Genomic DNA, 21,842 nt, shown 5'->3' with positions numbered 1-21,842 from the left:
CAAGGCTTTTGGGGGAAAGTACATAGCCTTAAATTAGAATATTAGACTAGGAATGCAAGTGTCACCCAGTCCATTCCTGCCAGGACCTACAATATTACTGTTGGCATGGGTGAAGTGCTAGGTATTTCTGTAAGGGTTATTGACAAGAACTTGCCTTGCTGTTCACATATTTTAAGAATTGGCACACGCTAATAATTCATAATGTGCCTGACATTTTCAATACCCTCAGCAAAGGTTAAAGACTGTATCTAATGCTGCACATGCAGTGTTTTTCTCATGCAATGGAAAATTCCCTTCCTTTCCCAGCACACACCCCAGATTCTGTTCTGGAGGGTATCCCAACTCTCTGGAGCAGATTTTAAGGGTTTTTCAGGGGGTTGCACAGGAGAGGAGGGGGAAATTTCATTGTACAAGTGGAAGTCTGTTAACACAGTGAAACAACAACATGGATGCAACCCCAAGAAAACAATCCAGTCTCTACCTGTAAGCTTACTATACAAAAGGTAGAATGGGATAAAGAGAGTACATTGAGGTATTCTGCATAGGTTACAAAAATGTTTCATGACCTGGCATAATGGCTGCTGAGGCAGTTCTGGGAGAAGAGTCTGTAGTCCTGAGTTGAGCACAGGTTGGAGAATCTCCAGTTCAACATATGGCCCCAAGTCATGCTGCCTGAATTCTGGTATTTTGAATTTTGAATGCTGAAATTGCCCGATGTGTGGTATAAAATCACTGGTGCCCTACTCAGAATCTCCCACCTGCAAATGGAATCTCGCTCCTTATTCTGTGCTTGAGTAGCTGAGGAATAGGCTGGCTGCCCTGTTTAGTGAAGGCCGACCACACTTCCCTCCTCCTCCTCCTCCTTTCTCTTTGTCTCTCTCCCTCCCTCACACACAGCAGGTCATGTTACATTGGGAGCTTATACATGGCATGCAAGGCTCACAAAAAAATTAACATGGGAACAATCTGAAGTTGTACTCTGCTGGTGAGTTTGGGCTCATCGTGTCTGTGTGTGTCAGCTGTTTGCCTCCATGGGGCTCAAATCCGTCTGCATTAAGCAGCAAATTGGGTGTTTAATCCCTACTTGCTGGCACCATAAGCAGTTGGGATTGGAAGGCCACAACTGAAAGATTTGTGTCTGCAGTCTGCCAGGCTATGGCTAATTTCTAAATCCCTCACAGCCTCCTCTCCACATGTCTTCCCTTTGCCATTCAGCGGCTAAGGCTGAGTGGCTGTTGTGGAGTCTAGAGAGCACCATTGTGCACAGTACTACCTCTGTATGCAGCTTGCACAGTCAAGCATTTGATGAGCAAGAGAGATTCTGTAGGGAGCACACCAGCTTCCACATCCCAGTGATGGAAGGTAGCTGCCATCCAAACAATTAGTGCTCTTATTTGAATCGGTTTCTGATGTACAGCATGGGGCCATGTCCTGATTTTACTCTAGAAGTGGATAGGTTGTGGCTACACTTGGCCAGTATTTAATTTAAACTTGGGCCTTGGGCAAAACTGTGGACTATTGCTACCCAACTTTGTTAAATGTTTTGTAAAGTGAAATTATACTAGGTTATGTGCATATTATCTGAACATCCTAGGGCAACCTTCCCCATCTTGACCCCACGCCCTGGCTGATGTTTTTGGACTTCAACTCCCATCAGTCCCAGCTAGCACAGCCAATGGTTAGGGATGATGGGAGCTGTAGTTCAATACCTGGAGGGCACCAGTTTGGCGAAGACTAGCTGGCTGGGTGTCAAAGGAGCTTTCCTGTCCACCTTTTCTCTGCTCTACACTGAAATTTGCCAAGCCCAGTAAGGCGAACAAATAACCCCCCCACGCTTGTCAGCAAAGGCCACCTGTACTGCAACGTGGGGAAACTATGATAAAATATTTTATATGTTTGTAATTATTATTACTCCAGGTTATAACTAGAAAATGGAGCATTGAACAGGCTCAGAATCAGAAGAATAAAATGTAATTGTAAAACCGCACTATTTAAAAAACACAAAAATGCCATTAAGAAGACAATAATAATCAGCTGAGTAGTATTAAATGTCCTGTTCCAAGAATGGATAACATAAATTATGTCCCCGTCTTTCTTTTTCCCTTCCCCCATCCCACAACAGCTGTGGGGTACCCAGCATTAAGCTGGAGAATTGCCAAGTCAGATTGCTTTGGAAATATCTCCCTAGTGGCAGCAGCTGAGCTCAAGAAAATGGGCAAGTGGAAATGAACAGAGCAGTAAAACCATAGGCCTGAATTCCCCCATATTAAATGCTTTCCCCCACCCTCAGGGCTGGCCTCTGCGTGAGGCAAGATGAGCCTCAAAACTCTGGTGGTGAACCCAGAAGGGAGGGCAGCAGAATGAGCACATGCCCCCACCATCCAGCCCACCACTGTGGCCACTACTGCTGGGTGGCCACCATTGGTGCCTACTATCTATGTCACTCCCAGCACACATCCTGCTGCTGTTGTCCCCCTGCAACCATAGGCCAGTCCCGAGAAAGGAGATGTCAACTGAACATCAGGATGAACTTTTTGACAGTAAGAACTGTTCAGCAGTGGAATGGACTCCCTTGGAAGGTGGTGGACTCTCCTTCGCTTAAGCAGAGGCCGGATGGCCATCTGTCATGGATGCTATGGGTGAGATTCCTGCATTGCAGGAGGTTGGACTAGCTGACCCTTGGGGTGCCTTCTATGACCCCCCAAAGAGAGACACTGAGAGAACTGGCTACGTATGCTCTCTGCTGTTGATGAGCAGGAGGGTCCCATAAGTTCCTGCCACTGTTATGGGGGAAAACTAAGCAGTTTTTGCTACCACAGCAAAGCAGCCACAGGTCCTTGCTCCACCTCCATCTCTCCACACATAAGGCAGCTTTCTTCCTCAAAGCATGGCACTGTGGGTTGAGAAGGCTACAGAGATGAGATCTGCAAGTCCACCTGTTGTCACTTTGCTGCTGTGGCAAAAGCTCTTTAAGCAGGAAACTATTACACTTTAAGCAGTGCTTGCCATGGCAAATCAGAAGCACGGACAACATTCGTACAGTGTGCCTTTCCAGGGCCCACTTGCCCCGCAATGCCTCACTCTGAATAAGGACCCTGAATAAGGACCATTCCTGAGAGAAAAGCATTGTGCAGTAAGTGATAGCAGCCACAGAGGATGGTGGAGGAGGGAACAGGGAGGCAATCAGCTTTGCTGCTCCACCTCAGACAGCTAAATGTCTTGAACCAGCCCTGCTTCCCCACACTTAGCTGCAATGTGTGGGAGTTTGGAACTAAAGAGAAATTCAAGAATGTATGTTTTCCTCCCTTTTAGTACAGGCACAACACCATACAGTGAATTGTCCTTTCCTTGCAAGGTTCCTACAGTTGTGTAATATGTGTAGTTCAGCTTACCTGAATTGCAGAATCTGTCATGCCTGCTCACCTGGATGCTTCTGCTCTTAAAGAGTTTTCTCTTCTTTATTGCAAAATTTGGGGTTTCAAGGTAAAGAGCCCTGGGTGGGGTGGGGGGGGCTAGGGAAAAGGCCATGTTGATCATTTACCACCATGCTGTACACTGAAACTAGCTTGAATTGATGAAGGAACTATTCTGGAAAGCTAATTTGAAGTGTCCTGTTTACTCATAGTTTTTGCTTGATTTATTCATGCTCTTTCAGTCTGGCAAAAATGTTTCCCATGTTATTTTAGTATTTCTAATTAACTAGAGTGAACATGAATGATTAGGGGATGTGTGGTTGGGTTGTTTTTTTTGCTGAACTCAGCATTGCTTTCAGCCAAGGCCAGCTGGGCCAGAAGCCTGCTCTCTAGGGTCAATGAGTAACATTTTGGATCTCAACCCCCTTATTAGCATTTCCTCCAGAGGAGAGGAAAAGGCAGTAATTCTTTCTGCAGTAACCCAGGCTTCACATGCCAGTATCTTGATATTTGTCAGGACATAAAATTGTTGGCATTCAGAGCAAATGTATTTGTAACAGAAATATGAAGTAATGTGTTGGATGGTTGGTCCTTTGCTTTCCATGTGGGTACCAGGTTTGAAAGGAAGTCTAGTCATTTACAGTTCGGACTGAAGCTGTTCTGGCTGAAGATTCAAAGACAGAACAATTACTTATAGTTCTTTGTAGGCCGAAGAAGTTGTGCCACCATGTGGCAGGGCAAAGACACCTTCATGGAAGATTGAAAACTAAAAAGAAAGCAGAAACCTGGGGGTCAAGTGGCAGCGCGTTTGTGCATAATTTGCCAGCTTTTCAGTTAATACAAATATAGAGACGTCTCAGCCAACTATGGTTGATGTAAAGCTTACACTGTAAACCATGGTTTCCCATTAGATCTGAATCCAAAATGTGGACCTCACAGCCTCTTCACAATGTGACCCTGGCTTCTCACACAAAGACCTGCCTGTCCAGTTATGTGCTGCTGTCAAACTGTACAAAGTTAGGAGCTTTATATCTATCTACCCATCAGGCTGCCACTCACAAAGGTTAGATAATATATGGGAGGCGATTATTATGTACAAACCTTTTGAAATTTGTTTAAGGTATAAATATTGCCTATACGCAACATGGTTACATTTTGGGTTTTAAAGGGAAGTTCAATAAACTTGGTTATTTTGCCATCTCAGATTCAGTAGTGTGGAGTACCACTTATTTCACTGCAAGAAAAGGATGTCCTCTCCTTAGGCACTATTTGCCAGCCCTTTGCATCTACTATATATTTTGGAAAGTGATTTGTCCATCTATCTGTCCCTCTGTTCTTCATAGGTTCAGCTGCCTCATGAGATACCATTGCCATACTTGGCACGAGGGTTCCTGAGCTGCGGGTGGAGAGGGGGACAGTTGTTGTTGGAGTTTGGATTCTGATTGCCATTTTGAATCAAGGTGGAGAACCCAAATGTTACTTGGGAATGACTTTGCCCAATTTTTTTGTGTAGGTTCAGCTACCTCTCAAGGTATCACCACCAAACTCAGCATGAAGGGTGGCAGACTTTGTCACTGTTTGGATGCCGGGTGCCATCTTGATTCAAACCAAAACGTGACTTTGGAGTGACTTTTGGAAAAGGTTCTCTGTATACTTGGGCTGCTCCTTGTCAGTCAGCTTTTCTCTTCAGTCAAGGACACTATGCATATATATACTGAAGCTCCTGTTTCCTACAGGGAAGGAGAAAAGCTGAGAATGTTCATTACACTTTACAATCCTTGCTTAAACTGCCTGCTTTCTCAACAAAAAGAAAGTCTTGTCTCTTTTAAAATAGTAATTAAGTACTGAATATAACATGTGCAAAAAGGAGCAGGGAATCAGGGTGGGGGGACAGAACCCAATTCAGTTTTTACCTGCAGCATCTCATGGTGTTCAGCGTCAAATGGCTGAGAAATCTACCAGCCTAGATAGCTTGATCCTTTGCAATAGACATCTATCTCCACAGCTACTGCAGCTTTCAGGAACTGAATGAAAGGCTTGAGATGGATGGTACAGTATCTTCCACGTTCCTCTTGAAACGGACTTTTAACATTGCTTTCCTCGTTTCTACCACAAGAGGGACCTGGAATATAAAACAGCATTAATTAAAATCAAGCCTATTTCATTTCACTGCAGGAAAGAAAACAAAGCCTCCACCTGGAACACCCGAGAGGCCATGGGTTGGTTAGCCTTTTGTCCTTTCCAACTTGACATCAGCCAGTCATGGAGAACAGAAAATGCGGAAGTGTTCAGAGTGGATCAGAGGGTGGGGGGTATTAAATTCAAGGCAAAAGAGTTCACTTGGGCACTTGACCACTCTTAAAAGGATTGATTTGTAAAATTAGTATAGTTGTGGACCAAGTTTGGAATTGATTGCTGTTATTTTACTACCAAATGAACAAGATATTCTTTTAAAAAAGGATATGAACCAGGGTGTCACCTGTGAATGTTTTCCATGTTTCCAACATAGGAAGAATCCTCTTTCTCTTTTATTACATGGAACTAGGAGCTCAAGTTTATTTAATTCCTTATGTAAACCTTTGGGCAAGGTTCTAGACATTCTAGATGCCCAAATATAAAGTGATTTGTTAGGTCAACATCTACAGAGGTAGTAAGCGCCCTTTATTCTTTCCTGCCACATGGGACCTGTTTATGAGCAGCTCCCGTACAGCTGGGAAAACATTTAAATAGTGCAATCACAAGGGCGAAAGACAATTGCAAATGACCAACAACTGGGAGGTTGGATAATTTTAATGTTCTCCCAGCTTCATGTTGTGGATAAACAATTTCCATGTGGCGGGAAGAATGTCTAATAGAATGCAGTAACTTGTGCTTTTAACCTTGATCGAAATACGTATGATACCTGTTTCAAACTAACAGACAATAGATGTTTCTTGGATAGAAAGAGTGACCTGAATAAAGTAATTTTGGACGCGCTGTTCTCAAACCTCATAATTTAGCACTTGCATGTTTCCTTCAGTGATGCAATGAGCAAGCGGGGAGGTGGAATGTGTGTGTGTGAGAGAGACTTCAGACCAGGAAACTAGCCAGGTGGAATAGGGCTGAATCCTCGCTATGCCACAGCCCTGATGAGATCAAATCATGGATTTCACTCATCTTTTCAAGTTTGACCTTTATAACCAGAGGCTAACCAGGACTTTAGATGTTTGGATGGTTGCAATTAGCAAACTCTCATTAAATGTTTTGTGCAGGTGGACCAGAGAAGTTAACTTTTCAGAGTGTGAACGTATAATTCTATGGTCATGAGGGAAATGCCTACAAATGTGAGGGGTAGAATCTACGAAAGGCACAGGATTTGCTCTGTTCAATTCGTAGGTGTGAAATTAAATCAGTACAGTATCTGTAAATATTCCTAATTTTCATAATTTATTTTAGTAACCCAAATTAAAGAATGTGAAGTACCGTATTTTTCGCTCTATAACACGCAGATTTTTTCTCCTAAAAAGGAAGGGGAAATGTCTGTGCGTGTTATGGAGCGAATGTGTGGTCTCTGGAGCCGAAAAATAAGGCAAAAATCAAACCGCGCTTCAGGGAGAAGGGAGCTCCGTGAGACAGGAAGTTGCTGCTTTCCTGCATTCTGCCTCAGGGTCTTACTGCCCTCCCTGCTCTGTTTCGTTGCTGTGTTTGCTCAAACGGAACAAAGAGCAGGGAAAGCCCCTCCCCTCCAGGCAAGAAGAGAGGAAAGCAGAGCGTCCGTCCTTCTATCCTCTCCCTGCTCCGGAGGAACAATGTTTGTGAAGGGAAGAGAGATTACAGGTTCGGCTTAAAATTCTGATTTGACTTCCTGCTTTTTGTTTTTGGAGACACACAGCATTCAAATATGCTTTCTTCCATTTAAAAGGATGAAATCCTTAAACAGTGGCTGGCTTGTGTGGGTGGGTGGGGGGAAACTTTTGCCTTCCTTTCCTCACGTTATAGCCCTCTCCTGCATTCTTAGCCTTCTGTGTTTTTCCTTCCCTCCCCACTTAAAATGTGGTTACAAAGCATGGATCCACATGGATCCTCAGGATCTTTGCATTGGGTCACCCCAAATTCACCATCAGAGCACACAGCATGTCCATGGCTACAGCCTGCCCCCCCAAAATCACACACCCATTGTTGCCTGGGGCTGCAATGGTGCAAAAACGTGGTTACAAAGCATGGATCCACATGGATCCTCAGGATCTTTGCATTGGGTCAGCCAAAATTCACCATCAGAGCACATAGCATGTCCATGGCTACAGCCTGTCCCCCCCCAAAAAAAACCACGCACCCACTGTTGCCTGGGGCTGCAATGGTGCAAAAACGTGGTTACAAAGCATGGATCCACAGGGATTCTCAGGATTTTTGCATTGGGTCACCCCAAATTCACCATCAGAGCACATAGCATGTCCATGGCTACAGCCTGCCCCCCCCCCCCAAATCACGCACCCACTGTTGCCTGGGGCTGCAATGGTGCAAAAACGTGGTTACAAAGCATAGATCCACAGGGATTCTCAGGATTTTTGCATTGGGTCACCCCAAATTCACCATCAGATCACATGTCTGTGGCCACAGCATGAAGCACAAAAATGATACGTCCACTGTTTCATTCAGAATATTTTTTCCCTTGTTTTCCTCCTCTAAAAACGATGTGCGTGTTATGGTCAGGTGCGTGTTATAGAGCGAAAAATACGGTCTTTGTGCCAAAATGGCACCACTAGCATGACTGCTTATCCCTTTGTAAAATTGTTCATGTACAATGAGGGCATAAATAATTGTAATACTAATTAAACTATTAATATAAAATGTAGCAGCCACATTATCCATATGGAGAAAGTGCTTGTTTGCCTAAGGGTCTGCCTTACTTCATATTCTATTCAGTGATCTTATGTCAGCTTCCTCTTTTTCCTAAACCCAAATCTACACTCAATTTTTTGCCCTAGTTGTCCTAGTAAGCTCCCATGTTCACAGTTGGGAGTAAGCCCCACTGAATTAAATGCGAGTTGTTTCTGAAGAAACATGCATAGGATTGCACTGTTTAGTTCTGGGTGTTGCTACACTGTGGTACTGCATAAGAATTCTGTAAGCACTGTTACTTGGTTATTAGCTTTATGGTTCACAATCATTAAGCATTTAGTGATCTGTAAAAACATGGGACACGATCCAACCCAAAGCTTTAAAGCCCATTGATTTGAAAGGGAGAGTTAAGTTTTCTCATTAATATCAATGGGGTTTTAAAAACTACTTAACAAAAGCATTCTCATAATTAGAGCGAGCACCAGCATCTGGCATCCTAGGTGCAGTTTTCAGGGCCCACCACAGGTAATGCCGTCCACCAGCCACACACAAATACATGACTGATTTAGGGGAGCTACCATTTTAAATTTCTTTAAATGTCACAGAGTGATGCTACATAGAATGCTCCAAGGCACCATGGGAAATTCAAAATGGTGGCTTCCCAGCTACTTTCTGCTGCCTCCAGAAATACCACCAACTGAGATGCCCTCCATTGTAAGAAGCTCACCAGACAGCACTTTGTCAAGGTCCTGTTCAACCCTGGAGGCAGCCCTCCCCATCATCAGTTATTCAAATAGTCGCAGTTATTGGCTGGCAACAGTCACAGTGGTCACTAAATAAAGAGATTGTAGGTGAGAACTGTAACAGGCACCTTATTTTTATATGTGTTTCGTGTCTTTACTTCTTGTATCAGAACAGCATATAACAGGGATATATATTCTGAGAACTCTTTTGTCTGCTGTCAGCTAATAACCAGATTACATATTGCATTTGTACACCTATGCATCTTATATCGAACAGCCAGGTACATCTGGTAGTGTTTAATTGATTGATTAATTAAAAGCATTAAATAATTTATCACAACAAATGTAACATCTGTAGAAAAAACTTTACAACCTGAAAAAAGAGACAATGCATGTATTTTTGTAAACCAAGAAAATCTTTAATAAAAATTATTTTTATAAATTGAAAGCATAAAAAACAGATACACACATTTTAAAAATCTGAACTGGCTCTCATAGAAGACAGTACTGTGAAAGCAGGATAATTATAAGGAAATAAATTTTGTATCAGGACCTCAAGTGCTTTATTTCTGCTAAGTTCTCATTATTTAACCAGCGTTCCTAACTGTGACAGATGTCCTATATTTGCGTTGGAGCTGTTTCCGCTCCTTTTGCAAAATCCCACCTGCTCCTTCCTCACCTGCTCAGTTTTCAACACTTGAGCTTGAGAAGGCATGCCAAATGTGAGACAGCTTTTGTAAGGTCTGGTCAATATCACTTGCTCTGATGTAACAAAACTAAACCCTGGAACTTGTTAAATTTCCATACACATTGAGTTAACTTTCTGAGCAGGACAAGGATTCTTTATGGGTTTTAATGAGGAAGAACAATCATAGAATAATTTTAATATTGACTTTTGACTGTTTTAGCTTGCAAGTCCACTGGCTGAAGGAGTGCAGGATTTGGTGGAATGCTGGCGGAAGTCAAGATACAGAGGAATATAGGAAATTGTCTTCCACCAAGTCAGATACCATTGGGCCATGTAACCTAGTATTGTCTTCACTGTGTGGCAGCAACTTTCTCAGCCCTACCTGCAGAAGTTGGGTATTGAAACTGGGAAAATATACAAAACAGATGCTTTACTTCTGAGCTATAGACTTTCCCTATATGCTGCTGGGGTGACAAATTCACCAGTGGAACACCTGCGATACACAAGTGGTTGTGTTCTAGTTGCAAAGGCATGTCCAATGATCCAGTTAAAAGACAGAACCTGATCTGATGCCATGTCTCAATGCATGGAGCCAACACAGAAAAACTGGAGACACTAATGAACTATAAAGGATAAAGCAAACCAGTTGCTCTAGGGGTGTTAAACCTCTCCTCAGCAGCTGCTACTTGGGTCACAGTGCTTCCTTTCTTTTTAAAAGAGCTCATCTGCAAAAAGCAGAGAATGCAACTTTTATACATGCAGAAGTCTAGCTGAAACTGTATATGGAGAAGGAAGTCAGCTACTGTGGTACAGGATAAAAACATGGCCAGCTGATCTAGGATTGCAACTCAAAATTAAGGGTTGCATTCAACTATGTTTTACTCTGAGTAGATCTGTTTCAATTATTGGCAATGCTTAACTTAGGTGCACTAATTTCAATGGGTTTACTTGGAGTAAAAGTTAGTTGCCTACAGTTCTAAACTTGAAACATTGACTTGTTAAAGTTTTTGCCAATGTTTGTGCTCACAGCTGCCTCAGCAAAGGCAGATCTAGTAACCCAACAACTGTGATACGGTGCTTTGTGGCATGATCTCTTATGTATATTATCATTGATCCAATATTAGAACTTGTGAGATATCAGGCACTGCAGTGTTGCTTCTCCTTTTTGCCTGCTGATGCATAGAAGTTACTCTCACATACATTTACAATGCAATGCGGTGTCTCTCTTGATAATTTGTGAATACAGGGGCTTCTCTGTATCTCATAAATATTTCCATTGAATTCACACTGAATGTCAAAGTAAATAGCATTTAAATTCTATATTGCCCTCTATGGCCAAGAGGGCCGACATGGCCCTCTGAGGTTAATTTTAGTTATCAAAATTAGGTAGATAACCGTTTACTTTTGGAAACATTGGCACCCATGTTACAGAGCTACAAAATCCAGGTTTTCACCTGTTCCACAAAGTAGAACTCTCCCTTTCTCCCTCTCTATATTCAAGTGATGTTAGTCTCTCTGCCTGCCTGTTTATTGTCTGAGGCTATGGATAACATCTGTATGTGTGTGTATGTGCTTTGATGAAAAGAAAACTACTGAGATTGCACAGCATGTGGCAGGAGTTCCTTTCAGCCACTAACTGAACCAGTCACTCCCAACACAGATTTTGAAGTGAGGAGGAGTGATGCAAGGACTTGCCTAGGATTCTATGGAGTGAGTGGTATAGGATGTTAGAATGTCTTTGTACACATTACTTTGCTTACAGAAGGATACTTTTGACTTAGGCATGTTGTGCCTGGAAGATCAATTGTGCTATGCAACCAGATTCTAAACAGAATTAGGAATGTCTAAACCAGTTTGTTGTGGTAGTCTCAGGCCTGTCTATCTTTGCATAAGAGCCAGCTGCAAGCACTAATGCATGCATACTCAAAATAGTGCTCAGATGATAGCATGGCTGCACACTGTTCTATATAGTAAGATAAAAACAATGCACTTTCCCTTGTGTTCATCTTTGTGCAAATGAAGGTTGTTGTGTTTTTCCCCAAAGGCACAACTAGTTTCTTACAGAATCCAGGGGTGCCAGGGGCCTTTCTTGCGCAATGCCAGGTGTCTGCGATGGGAGCTTGATGGATCCAGAGGTAGCATCATAGAAGATCTATGGAACTGGGTTTAGTCTGTGGGGTACCATACAGCAGATGTTACAGCTGATCGTTTTATATTAGCTTATACTGAATGGCCCAGTTGCTGCCTTGTAAGATAGGAGGAGTACAGATTTCTACCCTCTCAGGTGCCAGTCTCTAGGTTTTTCTGAATTAAGTGTTGGCTCGGCTGTACATTCATATTTTTTTCTAGGGCTTTGTGAGAAGCTGCGAGGCGCATTCCACGGGGCACTCAAGGCATGCCAGTGGCAGTGGGTGACGTTGCAGACTGCAGGTCAAGAGGAGCAATGAATGCTTTTGAGGGTTTGCCTTTCTAAAAGGAGAGATCCTTGCCTAGCAGCCGCCCTCTGCCATCTGCCCTTGAAGCCCTGCCTAATCCTAGGTAGGCGGGGAGGGACAAGCCGCCTTGCTTATTACTCAGCGGCCAGATAAAGACCTTCTGCTCGTCCTGAGAGGCGCTTCTCCGTCTGATCACTTCTATTTCCAGCAGGACTCAGCCCCTTGGGAAGGAGAACGGAGAGCAGATTCCTAAGCTGAGCCTCCTGGCGCAAAGGAATCCCACCCACCCCCAGACCCCATGCGAAAGGTTGCTAAGTGGGCAAGCCCCGTCGACGAAGCCCCCACCCCGCGCAAACAAAAGCATTCTTCGCCCTTCACGAAACGTATCTCTGCGCTTCTTTCCAGAGGAAAAAAGAACTTAGAACGCTACTCAAAGTCAACCTCCTACTCTGAAGAGATTTGCTTTTATTAAAAGGACGTGAAACGGTGGCCGGGGAGGGGGGAGACCTTCGGGGAATGTCTAGAGGGAGTCCCCATCTCTCACCTACGCAGGTTGAAGTCATGAGAAAGAGCAGTTGTTGGAGGGGGGGGAGTGTCAAATGTTCCGAATGAGATTCCTTCCACGGGGAGGGGCCACGTGACACCTACCCCCCTCTCCGGTCTCTGGGGCGGCCGCCCACGCCGTGGTCCCCGTCCGCCCCCTCCCTCCGTCACCCCCCTTCTCCGCCGCAGTCTCCTCCCTCCACCCCCCCCCCGTCGCGCTCGCAGGCAGGCAGGCAGGCACGGGCTGGGGCTCAGTGGGTCGGACGCAGCCATGGCGGAGGGAGGCGAGGGAGAGGAACTGCTCCGGCCGCCGCTGCCCGCCGCGGGCTCGCCGGGCCCCAAGCGCCTGTGCTCCCGGGGGGTGGGCGCGGCGGTGGCGGCGGCTCCCCGCGCGGGGGGCTGCCCGGGGGGTCCCGGCGGCGCGGCCGGGGCGGGCGGCGGCGCGGCCAACGCCGTGGCGGTGGGGCCGCGGGGGTGCTGCCCCTCCTCGGGTGGGCCCGGCCCGGGGCCTGTCTGCGGGCCGGCCGGCCCGCTGCTGCCGCTCCAGCAGCCCGAGTCTCTGCTGGACGCGGCGGCCAAGCGAGTGGCGGGCAGCTGGGCCTTCGAGCGAGTGGAGGGCCGCTTCCAGCGCATCCCCGAGCCCGTGCAGCGCCGCATCGTCTACTGGAGCTTCCCCCGCAGCGAGCGCCAGATCTGCATGTACTCCAGCTTCCAGCCCGGGCGTCCCGGAGGAGGCGGCGCCGCCGGACCCGGCAACGGCGCGTCGGCGGGCGCCACGGGAGCTGCGGGCAGCGGGACGGGCGTCGGCGGCGCCGAAGACAGTCCGGCGGCCCCGGCAGCCGCCACCGGCGCAGCCCTTCCCCCCGGCGCGCCCCCCCTACCGGCCTCGGGCGTCCCAGCCAGCGCCGCCGTCACCGACGGGCTCCCCTTCCGCAGAGGCATCCGCCTGCTGGAGACGGGCGCCGTGGACAACGTGCTGCAAGTGGGTAAGTGAGGCACTTCGGCGGCGGCGGCGGCGAGAGACCGCCCCTTCTGCCCTCCGCCGGCGCGTCCGGCCGCTGCTCCGCTCGAGGATCCTTGGTTCCCCCTCTTCCTTGGCCGCCTCGCATTTCTCTCGCTCTTCCTTCCCAGGCTTCGCCTCCGCTTCCTTCCCCGCTGCCTCTTTGCCTTCTCACGGGCTGCCCTTTCATTCCCCTCCCTCCTGTCAAATGCCATTCCTCTTTCCCCTCCCCCCATACTGTATCCTTTTCCTCGATCCCCTTCCCTCTCTCTCTCTCTCTCTCCACCCCCAACCTGCCTTTCCCCCTATTCTCTCGCTTGGTCCCTTATCTCTGCTGCTGCTTCTGTGCTTTAAGACCCTGAAGATTTCCCTCCTCCAACAATCGCAGCCTTTTGTCTGGTCTGTTTGCTGCTTGACAGTATCCCCACCACCACCACCACCCCGGAGGGCGGAGGTTGGAAGGGAGAATGAGAGGGTGTCCCCTCTGCTTTGTGGCGGGCTTGAGAAGGAGCCGGCTTTGATCTCTCTTCCTTTTCCTAAAGTAGGGATGTTGCTGTGAAGGAGATGTTGGGGGGAAGTTTTCCAAAGGACGTAGGCAGCTGCCAGCATCATAGAGACCTGAACTTGCTTTGGGAAAGGATTCGAACGCTTTTGTCAAAACGCCCCCCCCCCCCTAACGTTGCCTGTTTCCAAAACCCTTCTCTCCCACCCGTAGGTTAGAGAAGGACCAAACCCCACCGCCCCAACATCAGAAGATGATGTCTGTAGGGAAAGCTGGGTTAGGACACCTTGCAACGCATTATTGCTCCTTGCTTTTAGAAAACACTTATTTGCTTTTAAAATGAAATAATAGCCTTCTATGCAAATACTTGAGAATCTCATTGAACATAACAAATAGGGTTATTTTAGGAAGAGTGGGGGAACCAAAGTAATGTATAATGTATAACTTTTGCTAGTGCCTGAATGTTTGGAATTTTGTCATCATTGCATTCCATTTCTTGTGTGAGTATATGCGTGATATAGATTCCATTGGAAACTGAAAATGGAAATGAAGTCCTTGACTTTATTGACATTCAACACAAGGGTTATTATTACGAGCCTTGTCAGGAGATTCGTAAGTCTGAGTGAGTGACAAAGGTTGTTTCCTCCCATCCTATTTCCCTCCTGAAATCTGCTTTTGTGAAACACTAGAAATAATCTGTTTCACATTGTTAGTGGAGGTGAATGAAATGAGTGTTCCCATTAAACTGATATTCTGTTATAATTTTATTTTGCACATTTGAAATGTAAATTCATTTAATGCCGATGCCCATTGCCATGTATAAACGTCTTGTTAGGTCCCCCCCAGATGTTTTAAGAAATGTTTTACTCTTATAGACAGTATGTGTGGCTATTCCACCCTCCTCTTGTAGAAAAATAGGAGTTAGTCAAATTTATTTGCAAAAAAATTAGTCATCACAAAAATACAGGCATAATCAAGCTGAAAGATGCAGTGCTCAGCACAATTTAAGTGGTTGTACAGATTTTTATATATCTACACATTCCCTTAAAAAAGCCTCCTCTGGAATGCTTACACCTTTTAACAATACATAATTAATATATATATATATATATATTCATACAAAGGGCTCAGTTATCCACTATGACTAAAATAATAGGTGGTTGTAGGAGTAAAGAGCTGAAATGGCAACATGAAACAATGTTGTGAGAAGAGAAGTAAGTCTATGAAGAATCTCTGAATATGATTTGACTGTTGAGTTTGCAATCCTTGGATTACAGAACATTTACATCTGATATGTACTTCAACAAGAACACAAATGGTTTATTAAACTTCATATCAAAATAGGTATGAAATCAACTGTAGATTTTATAATGGATGACTCATTGACATGTGAATGTGAGGACTAGAGGTTTTTGGACTGATTTGGTACGGCAAATTAAGAAACACTGTTGTTTTTTAAAGAATTTATGATAATAATGTGAGCAAAATTCTGAATAAATAATTATTAGTATTTATTGAATTAGAAATATAGAAGCCTTTGTAACTTATTTTGTACTGTATTATCAATATTTACTGCAGCAGCTGGAGTGTTTCCTTCAAAGATGACTTTTCTTAAAATACTTGGAGTGGGTAGGAAAGTCGAGGATTTTGTGAACGACACAGGGAAATGGTGAAGGAAAGTACACACAAAGCTGCAGATGGAATGCAACAATTTTTAGACTGAGAACAGACCAGTTTCTCTAGGCCCTTTTCCATTGATATGTCTTTGCCGTATCATGGTTCCATGACTAGATTAAGTAGCCTCTTGCAGCTTGTAGTTCGCAACAGGGCACCTGATTTTGTCAGGTACCATGCTGCATAAATGCAAAATTTAGCTGCAAACAGAATACCTATCCAATGTAAATATAATGTTTTTCTAATACACCACTAGTATCAGGAAGGTGGGAAAGGGAGTTTTTTCTTATTGAACAGATGGAAATATTCCATAATATAGGAATGGCAACCTCTGCTGCAGTTACCGACAATAAGAAGTTGTCAGCTTCCATTGATGTTCTCCCCCTCTCTTTTTAAAGTTTACAAGCCATAGATAAATTTATAACAGGGCTGGAGAATGAGATGAAAGACGGCTGATTTAATAGGGAAAGGAGTTGGTGCACATTTGCATAATACTGTAAGCCCTTTCCTAGAGAGGAGCTGAAAGAGAATTTAAATAAAACAAAATGCTCTGAAGTGATGAATGTTTATCTCATGCAGATGGTGAGCATAATAGTTTCCATATCTGTACTGGTAACCACATCTACTAATGTGTAAGATAGGGTAAGCCTTACCAACAAAGAGGTTTGTTGGTCTTGGAAGCATTTGCATTGAAATTGGAACTTTTGATGCTGTGATGTATGAGAGCCTTTATGTTTTAAGGGAAAATATATACTGGCCACGAAATAAATTAAAAAAATGTTAAGACCATCTGTAGCTCTACTTTTTTGTATGTTCATAACATGATCCCATCCATTCATTGCATTCTTTGATGTCTGTGCATACTTGTTAAAATTGTATGGATGCAGTTAATATTGTTTCAGGACATCCAATGGATATTGCAAATAAAGACAAGCAAATATTTGTTTTATAAGTGATCAGAACAGTAGTGGTGGTCTAGATAAAATATTTTTCATATATATTTAACCTTTTGGTGCCTGGTATTCTAGAGATCTGAGCAATGTTTACGGTGTATGGTCAATTAATAATTCCTTCATGCTTAGTAAAACTTAAACACAGCTTAAGCTTGATCTCACTAGAGTCATTAAATTGATTTTTCAGTGTTAGAAGGCTGCTGGACACAAGCATCTTTGTCTTTTGTTTATATAAGACATCCTTAGCTTTGTGTGGCAGTTATAGTAGGGTTGTTTAGAAATTAGTAGATGGATAAAGGAAAGCTTAAAGGAATGGGGAATATTGAGCCTTAACATGAAGCACACTGTTTGTTGGGATCCCTAAAGGAAGGAGTCGATTTTTAACAAGTTAATTCAAGTGCAATACATTTTCAATAACTATAAATAAATAAAAATATTATATAAATATAAATAAATGGCTATAAAAATGTACGTGGAAGGTATTTTCTTTGGAGAAAATATTGTTTATGGATATTGAGCATAAACTTGTATCCAACATGTTGTCCAACACAAAAAGTTCCACTTCTAGTTTGCACTTTTAATTTAATATAGTTTGTCCTTGAGTTGATGCTTGCATACTCATAAGCAGATGTCTCATTTTTAGATGGGGTGTGTGTATTTGTGGCTCTTTATAACTGCAGTACTTTCTCAGACAATGAAAGATACATTTACACACTGTCAGCCATAACTATCAAGCTTTTTAATATAGAAAATACATCCAGAAACCTGAAATTCACTGTGTTTTATATCCTGCAATACTGGAATGCTTACAGAGAAGTGTATGTGCGCTTCTAGATACACGAGGGGAATTCACTTTTTAAAAACTTACTGTGGAGCCATCAGAAAAGTTTTAAAAAATATATAATCAACAGGGCAATCTTGTGCATGCTTACCTGTAAGTCCCATTGAACACAGTGTGGCTTTGAATAAACATGCTTAGGATTTTGCTGTAAATTTGCTTTCACTTTCTTCCTTAGACTTTCACAATTCTTCTGATGTTGTGCTTCAGGCAGTTTTGTTCACATCTGGGCTAAACATTATTCACCAATTGGGAATCAACATATCTACAGGTGTGGAGAAGAAGTCTGAGTGTTGGACTAGGACCTGGAAGACCAGGGTTCAGATTATTGCTCAGCCATGAAGCTCACTGGGAGACCTTGGGCCAGTCATTGTCTCTCAGCTTGATGTACCTTACAGGGTTGTAGTGAGGATGAAATAGGCAGGGGAGAACCTTGAGCTCTTTGGGGGAAACACAAGAGAGGAAGGCAATACAAAATAATTCAATTAATATAGCTCTTTTATGTCAAAACTGAAGACTTTGAAAATTGTTCAGAGGAAAAACAAACAAGCGTTTCCACCCCCGATGCCTTGTTAAATTGATAGAAATTGATTTGAAGTATCAGTTAAAAAGAGCAAAGTGTTTAACTTTGGGTTTGGGATGATTGTTGTTGCTGTGTTGTCCCAATGACATCACTAAGAGGTACTGCTATTGCTCCTGAAGCAGTATTGTGAATGGCTCCTAAAATTTTAATCTACAAAGTCTTTGATGACTATGCTATTTATAAATGTTTAGGACTATAGCTTGCATTCTGCACTATTTTACTTTGTTCATCTAAAGTGCCCAGTTAAGCATGCTAACGTCAGGACAGTTTCAGTGAGAGTAACGTGTGCCTAATTATGTTCTCAATTTCTTCCCAAGATCTAAATTTAGTAGTGTAAGGAAACATTGTTGCAACTTTCACTTTTAGACATAAACTTGACCCAGATTTGTTGCCAATCTCTGAGAACAGTGTTGTTAAGAAATTAGCAATAGTTCTACAGCTTCTACTAAATAAAATGCATGTTTCGTCATTGTTTTATGTATATGGAATAGCATGTACCATACTTTGATTCAGTAATTATTTATATTTTAATAGTTGGGCAGTTGTACCCAAACCAGCATTGCCACAAAAGAAAAAGGATTTATTTTAACCAGTTAGTAAATAGAACAATTGATGCAAAACCTATAAAATGTAGCTATACTTTGTGTTAGCAAAAATTCTATTCTACTTTTTAACAACTTGCTCCCATAATTTAAATTGATGTTACAGCGCAAATGTTACAGCATAGGTTTATCCCAGGAGGCACAGATACTTCTCAAAGCATATTTGTGGATAATATAAAAAGAACATTGAGGGCCACATCACAGGGCAGCAGAGGTGTTGATTACTGGCAGAGAGATCCAGGCAAACAATAACTGGAAACAGGATTGTTTTAGGGTCTGTACAGATGTAAATAGTTTGCATGGTTAGCCTTCTCTGGATCTCCAGCTTACCATTTTTTTGGTCAGACGTCTAGCCTTCCTCAGAGTAGTGAGCTCAGAAGCAATACTGTAATTTATTTCTCTTTTCATAGGAAGTAAGCTATGAAAGTGCTTATTTGCTGGCCTTTGTGATAAAGAAGCCATGGAGTAAGCTTGGATTGTTGGCTATGGTTGCCACCAGAATTTTCAGGACTGGGGTTTTGCCTGACATGGAAAAGTTTACACATGTTTTTTAGGAAACCAGGTTAAGAGCCAATACGGGCTTAGAATTTCCTGTGAAGTGGCACAGAAAGGTTGGATGAGTTCCATGTTGCATGGCCGAGTGAACAACACCCACATGATGACTTCTGCATACAGTGGCTTTAACATTTAGTGGCACTTGCATTGTTGATCCTCACACCAGCGGCTTTCAGCAATGTGCAGTTCAGCTGTAGAGAGTGTTAAGGCTGTTACGTGGAGAAGCTGCCCACATTGGCTGTGACATTTAAGTTGTTCCTGAATTCTGCATTTGGGAGGCCTTTCAAGATGACCACTAGAAAAAGTGCTCTGACTCAAAATTCTAGTCCTGTTGGAATCAGCACTTCAGATAGCCTGATGCCAGACATGCTATTGTCACGTATTAGCTAGTCGGATGTGTTTCAAGAGATTGTCAGGGCACATGTTATAAAGAAGTTTTGTTTTACATCTCTTAATTGGTTCTGCTTCAGCTGTACTGCAAGGTTTCTCCGGTAACGATGTGAGGCAGAGGACCAAATGTCATGTTACATGCATGTAAAGTAAGCCTATTTTAATTTTGCTACTTGTAGGGAGTAGAATTGAGAGGGGGCATTTTGATTAACTTTGTGGGGAGGGAGCTATTAGGGGTAAAGGGTGCCACTCTTCCAGCAGATAATAAATCTCTTGCTAGCTACCAACTGGTAGATTCCATTTCCCTTTTCCATAACACCCCCTCCCCAAACAACAGTACGTGATCATGTAGCAACACTTTGACAAAGACTTGTAGGTTAAAAAGTATGGCTAACAGAGCAGAGTGTGATTCTTTTGCGCTGCCACTGGAGCAAACCATGTCATTATATGATCATTTCCCCCCCAAAATTCCAAAGCTTTATTATTAACACAAGCAACCTTTCAATAACCTGTGATTGAAATGCACCCATTAGAACCCTTTCAGCATTCTTTCTAGTTCTAGAAATGTGCTGCTGAAATCTTAAATGTCGACTGCATTTAGAATAGATGATCTCTCTGTTCTGCCTATAGAGAGTGGTCTATTTCAGATCTGCTTCACACAGCAACCTTCTTTTTGCCCTCCCTGGTCCCTGGCTCTAAAGTTTTGCCAGTCCCTACCAATAGGATCTGCTCTTTTCACTATGCCAAGTATTATTCAGCCTTTCTTCCCCCTTGAGTGTTCCCTTTAAGTCCACTCCCCTATTCTTCCAGGCACTGCCTACCCACTTTTCTCTTTAAGTCCCACTTCTCACCTTTACTGTCTTCTGTGCCTGCCTTTGACCGTCTCCTTGCCCCTTTACTCCCCTGCATTCTAGGCTCTCTTTCCATAACTATGCTCAGCCTCCCTGAATGCCCAGTACTGCTGCAATTTGCCCTTTTTTCCTGCAAGCCGCAAACTGCAACACCTGCCTTGAGGCCTGATGTGAGGTTTTGCTCTCAGCTAATCCGACAGTTTTCTAAGGGGCCGTGGCCAAAAATTATGCATAGCGTGGAGGAAAGTTGGTTGAGAGAAGTTTCTCTCTCTTTCTCTTAATACTAGAAACCAGGGCCATCCCATGAAAGTGAATATTGGAAGATTCAGGACAGACAAAAGAAAGAACACCCTCACAAAGTGCAGAGTTAAGCTGTGGAATTTGCTATTGCAAGAGGTCGTGGTGGCCACCAACTTGGATAGCTTTTTCAAAGAGGATTAGACAGATTCATGGAGAACAAGGCTATTAAGAACTGTAGCCGTAGCAGCAATGTTCTCTGGATGCCAGTCACTGGGTATCACAAATGGGGTGCTCAGATTCTGCTTGCTGGTTTCCCAAGGGGTGGCCACTGTGAGAAGCGGATGCTGGACTAGATGTGCCTTTGGACTAAGAAAGTCAATATGACAGGGGGTTGGGTGACATATGAGAAGTTAATGTGTAAAAGTGTAGGAAAATGGAAAATGAGATCATTTGAAGAAGTTAAGGACTATGTGAATGACTGGCTGCATTATTTTCAAATTAATGAGATGTTTAGAAAAGATTTAAATCAGAGGGGTTTTGCTGACAAAGAATCAAAATTTCAGACAGAAATATTGAATAATGATTATAAGAATTTAGCAAAAATGTATAAGATATTACTGGAATGGTGTACGAAGGATGAGGAGGTAAAATCAGTTATGATCGACTGGGCCAAAGATATAGGGCATAATATTCAAATGGAGGATTGGGAAAGACTTTGGAAAGATGGTTTAAGATTTACTGCATGCACAGTTATAAAAGAAAATGTTATGAAAATGATGTACCGATGGTATGTAACACCTGTGAAGTTAGCAAAAATGTATAAGATAAGTAACAAATGTTGGAAATGTAAAGAAAAAGAAGGTACCTTTTTCATATGTGGTGGGAATGTAAGAAGGTAAAATGTTTTTGGGAAATGATTTATAATGAATTGAAGAAAATGTTGAAATATACATTTGTTAAGAAACCAGAAGCATTTTTACTAGGCATTACAGGTAATGAGATAAATAAGAAAGA

The 21,842-nt window shown here is 43.3% G+C and overlaps 1 protein-coding gene and 1 long non-coding RNA gene across 2 annotated transcripts in view; one reads left to right on the top strand and one right to left on the bottom strand.

The window, feature by feature from the left end:
* Nucleotides 1-857: 857 nt before the first annotated feature.
* LOC309535646 lies at nucleotides 858-13,626 on the bottom strand. The gene is made up of 4 exons (XR_014221323.1): nucleotides 13,522-13,626; nucleotides 8,959-9,063; nucleotides 5,327-5,535; nucleotides 858-4,077 (listed from the first exon to the last, which is right to left on the bottom strand). It is a non-coding gene; the product is annotated as an uncharacterized lncRNA (long non-coding RNA).
* The window catches only part of ZSWIM5 (zinc finger SWIM-type containing 5), a 121,104-nt gene continuing 112,110 nt past the window's right edge, over nucleotides 12,849-21,842 (top strand). The window contains exon 1 of the mRNA XM_082228825.1: nucleotides 12,849-13,626. Within this exon, the coding sequence (XP_082084951.1) occupies nucleotides 12,912-13,626 (715 nt within the window). The 5' untranslated portion in view covers nucleotides 12,849-12,911. The remainder of the gene's footprint in view (nucleotides 13,627-21,842) is intronic.

The sequence above is a fragment of the Podarcis vaucheri genome (assembly GCF_965113315.1).
Source record: "Podarcis vaucheri genome assembly, chromosome: 6".
Classification (NCBI taxonomy): Eukaryota; Metazoa; Chordata; class Lepidosauria; order Squamata; family Lacertidae; genus Podarcis; species Podarcis vaucheri.
The sequence above is the reverse complement of the archived record's forward strand: the minus strand, read 5'-3'. Positions and strand labels throughout refer to the sequence as shown.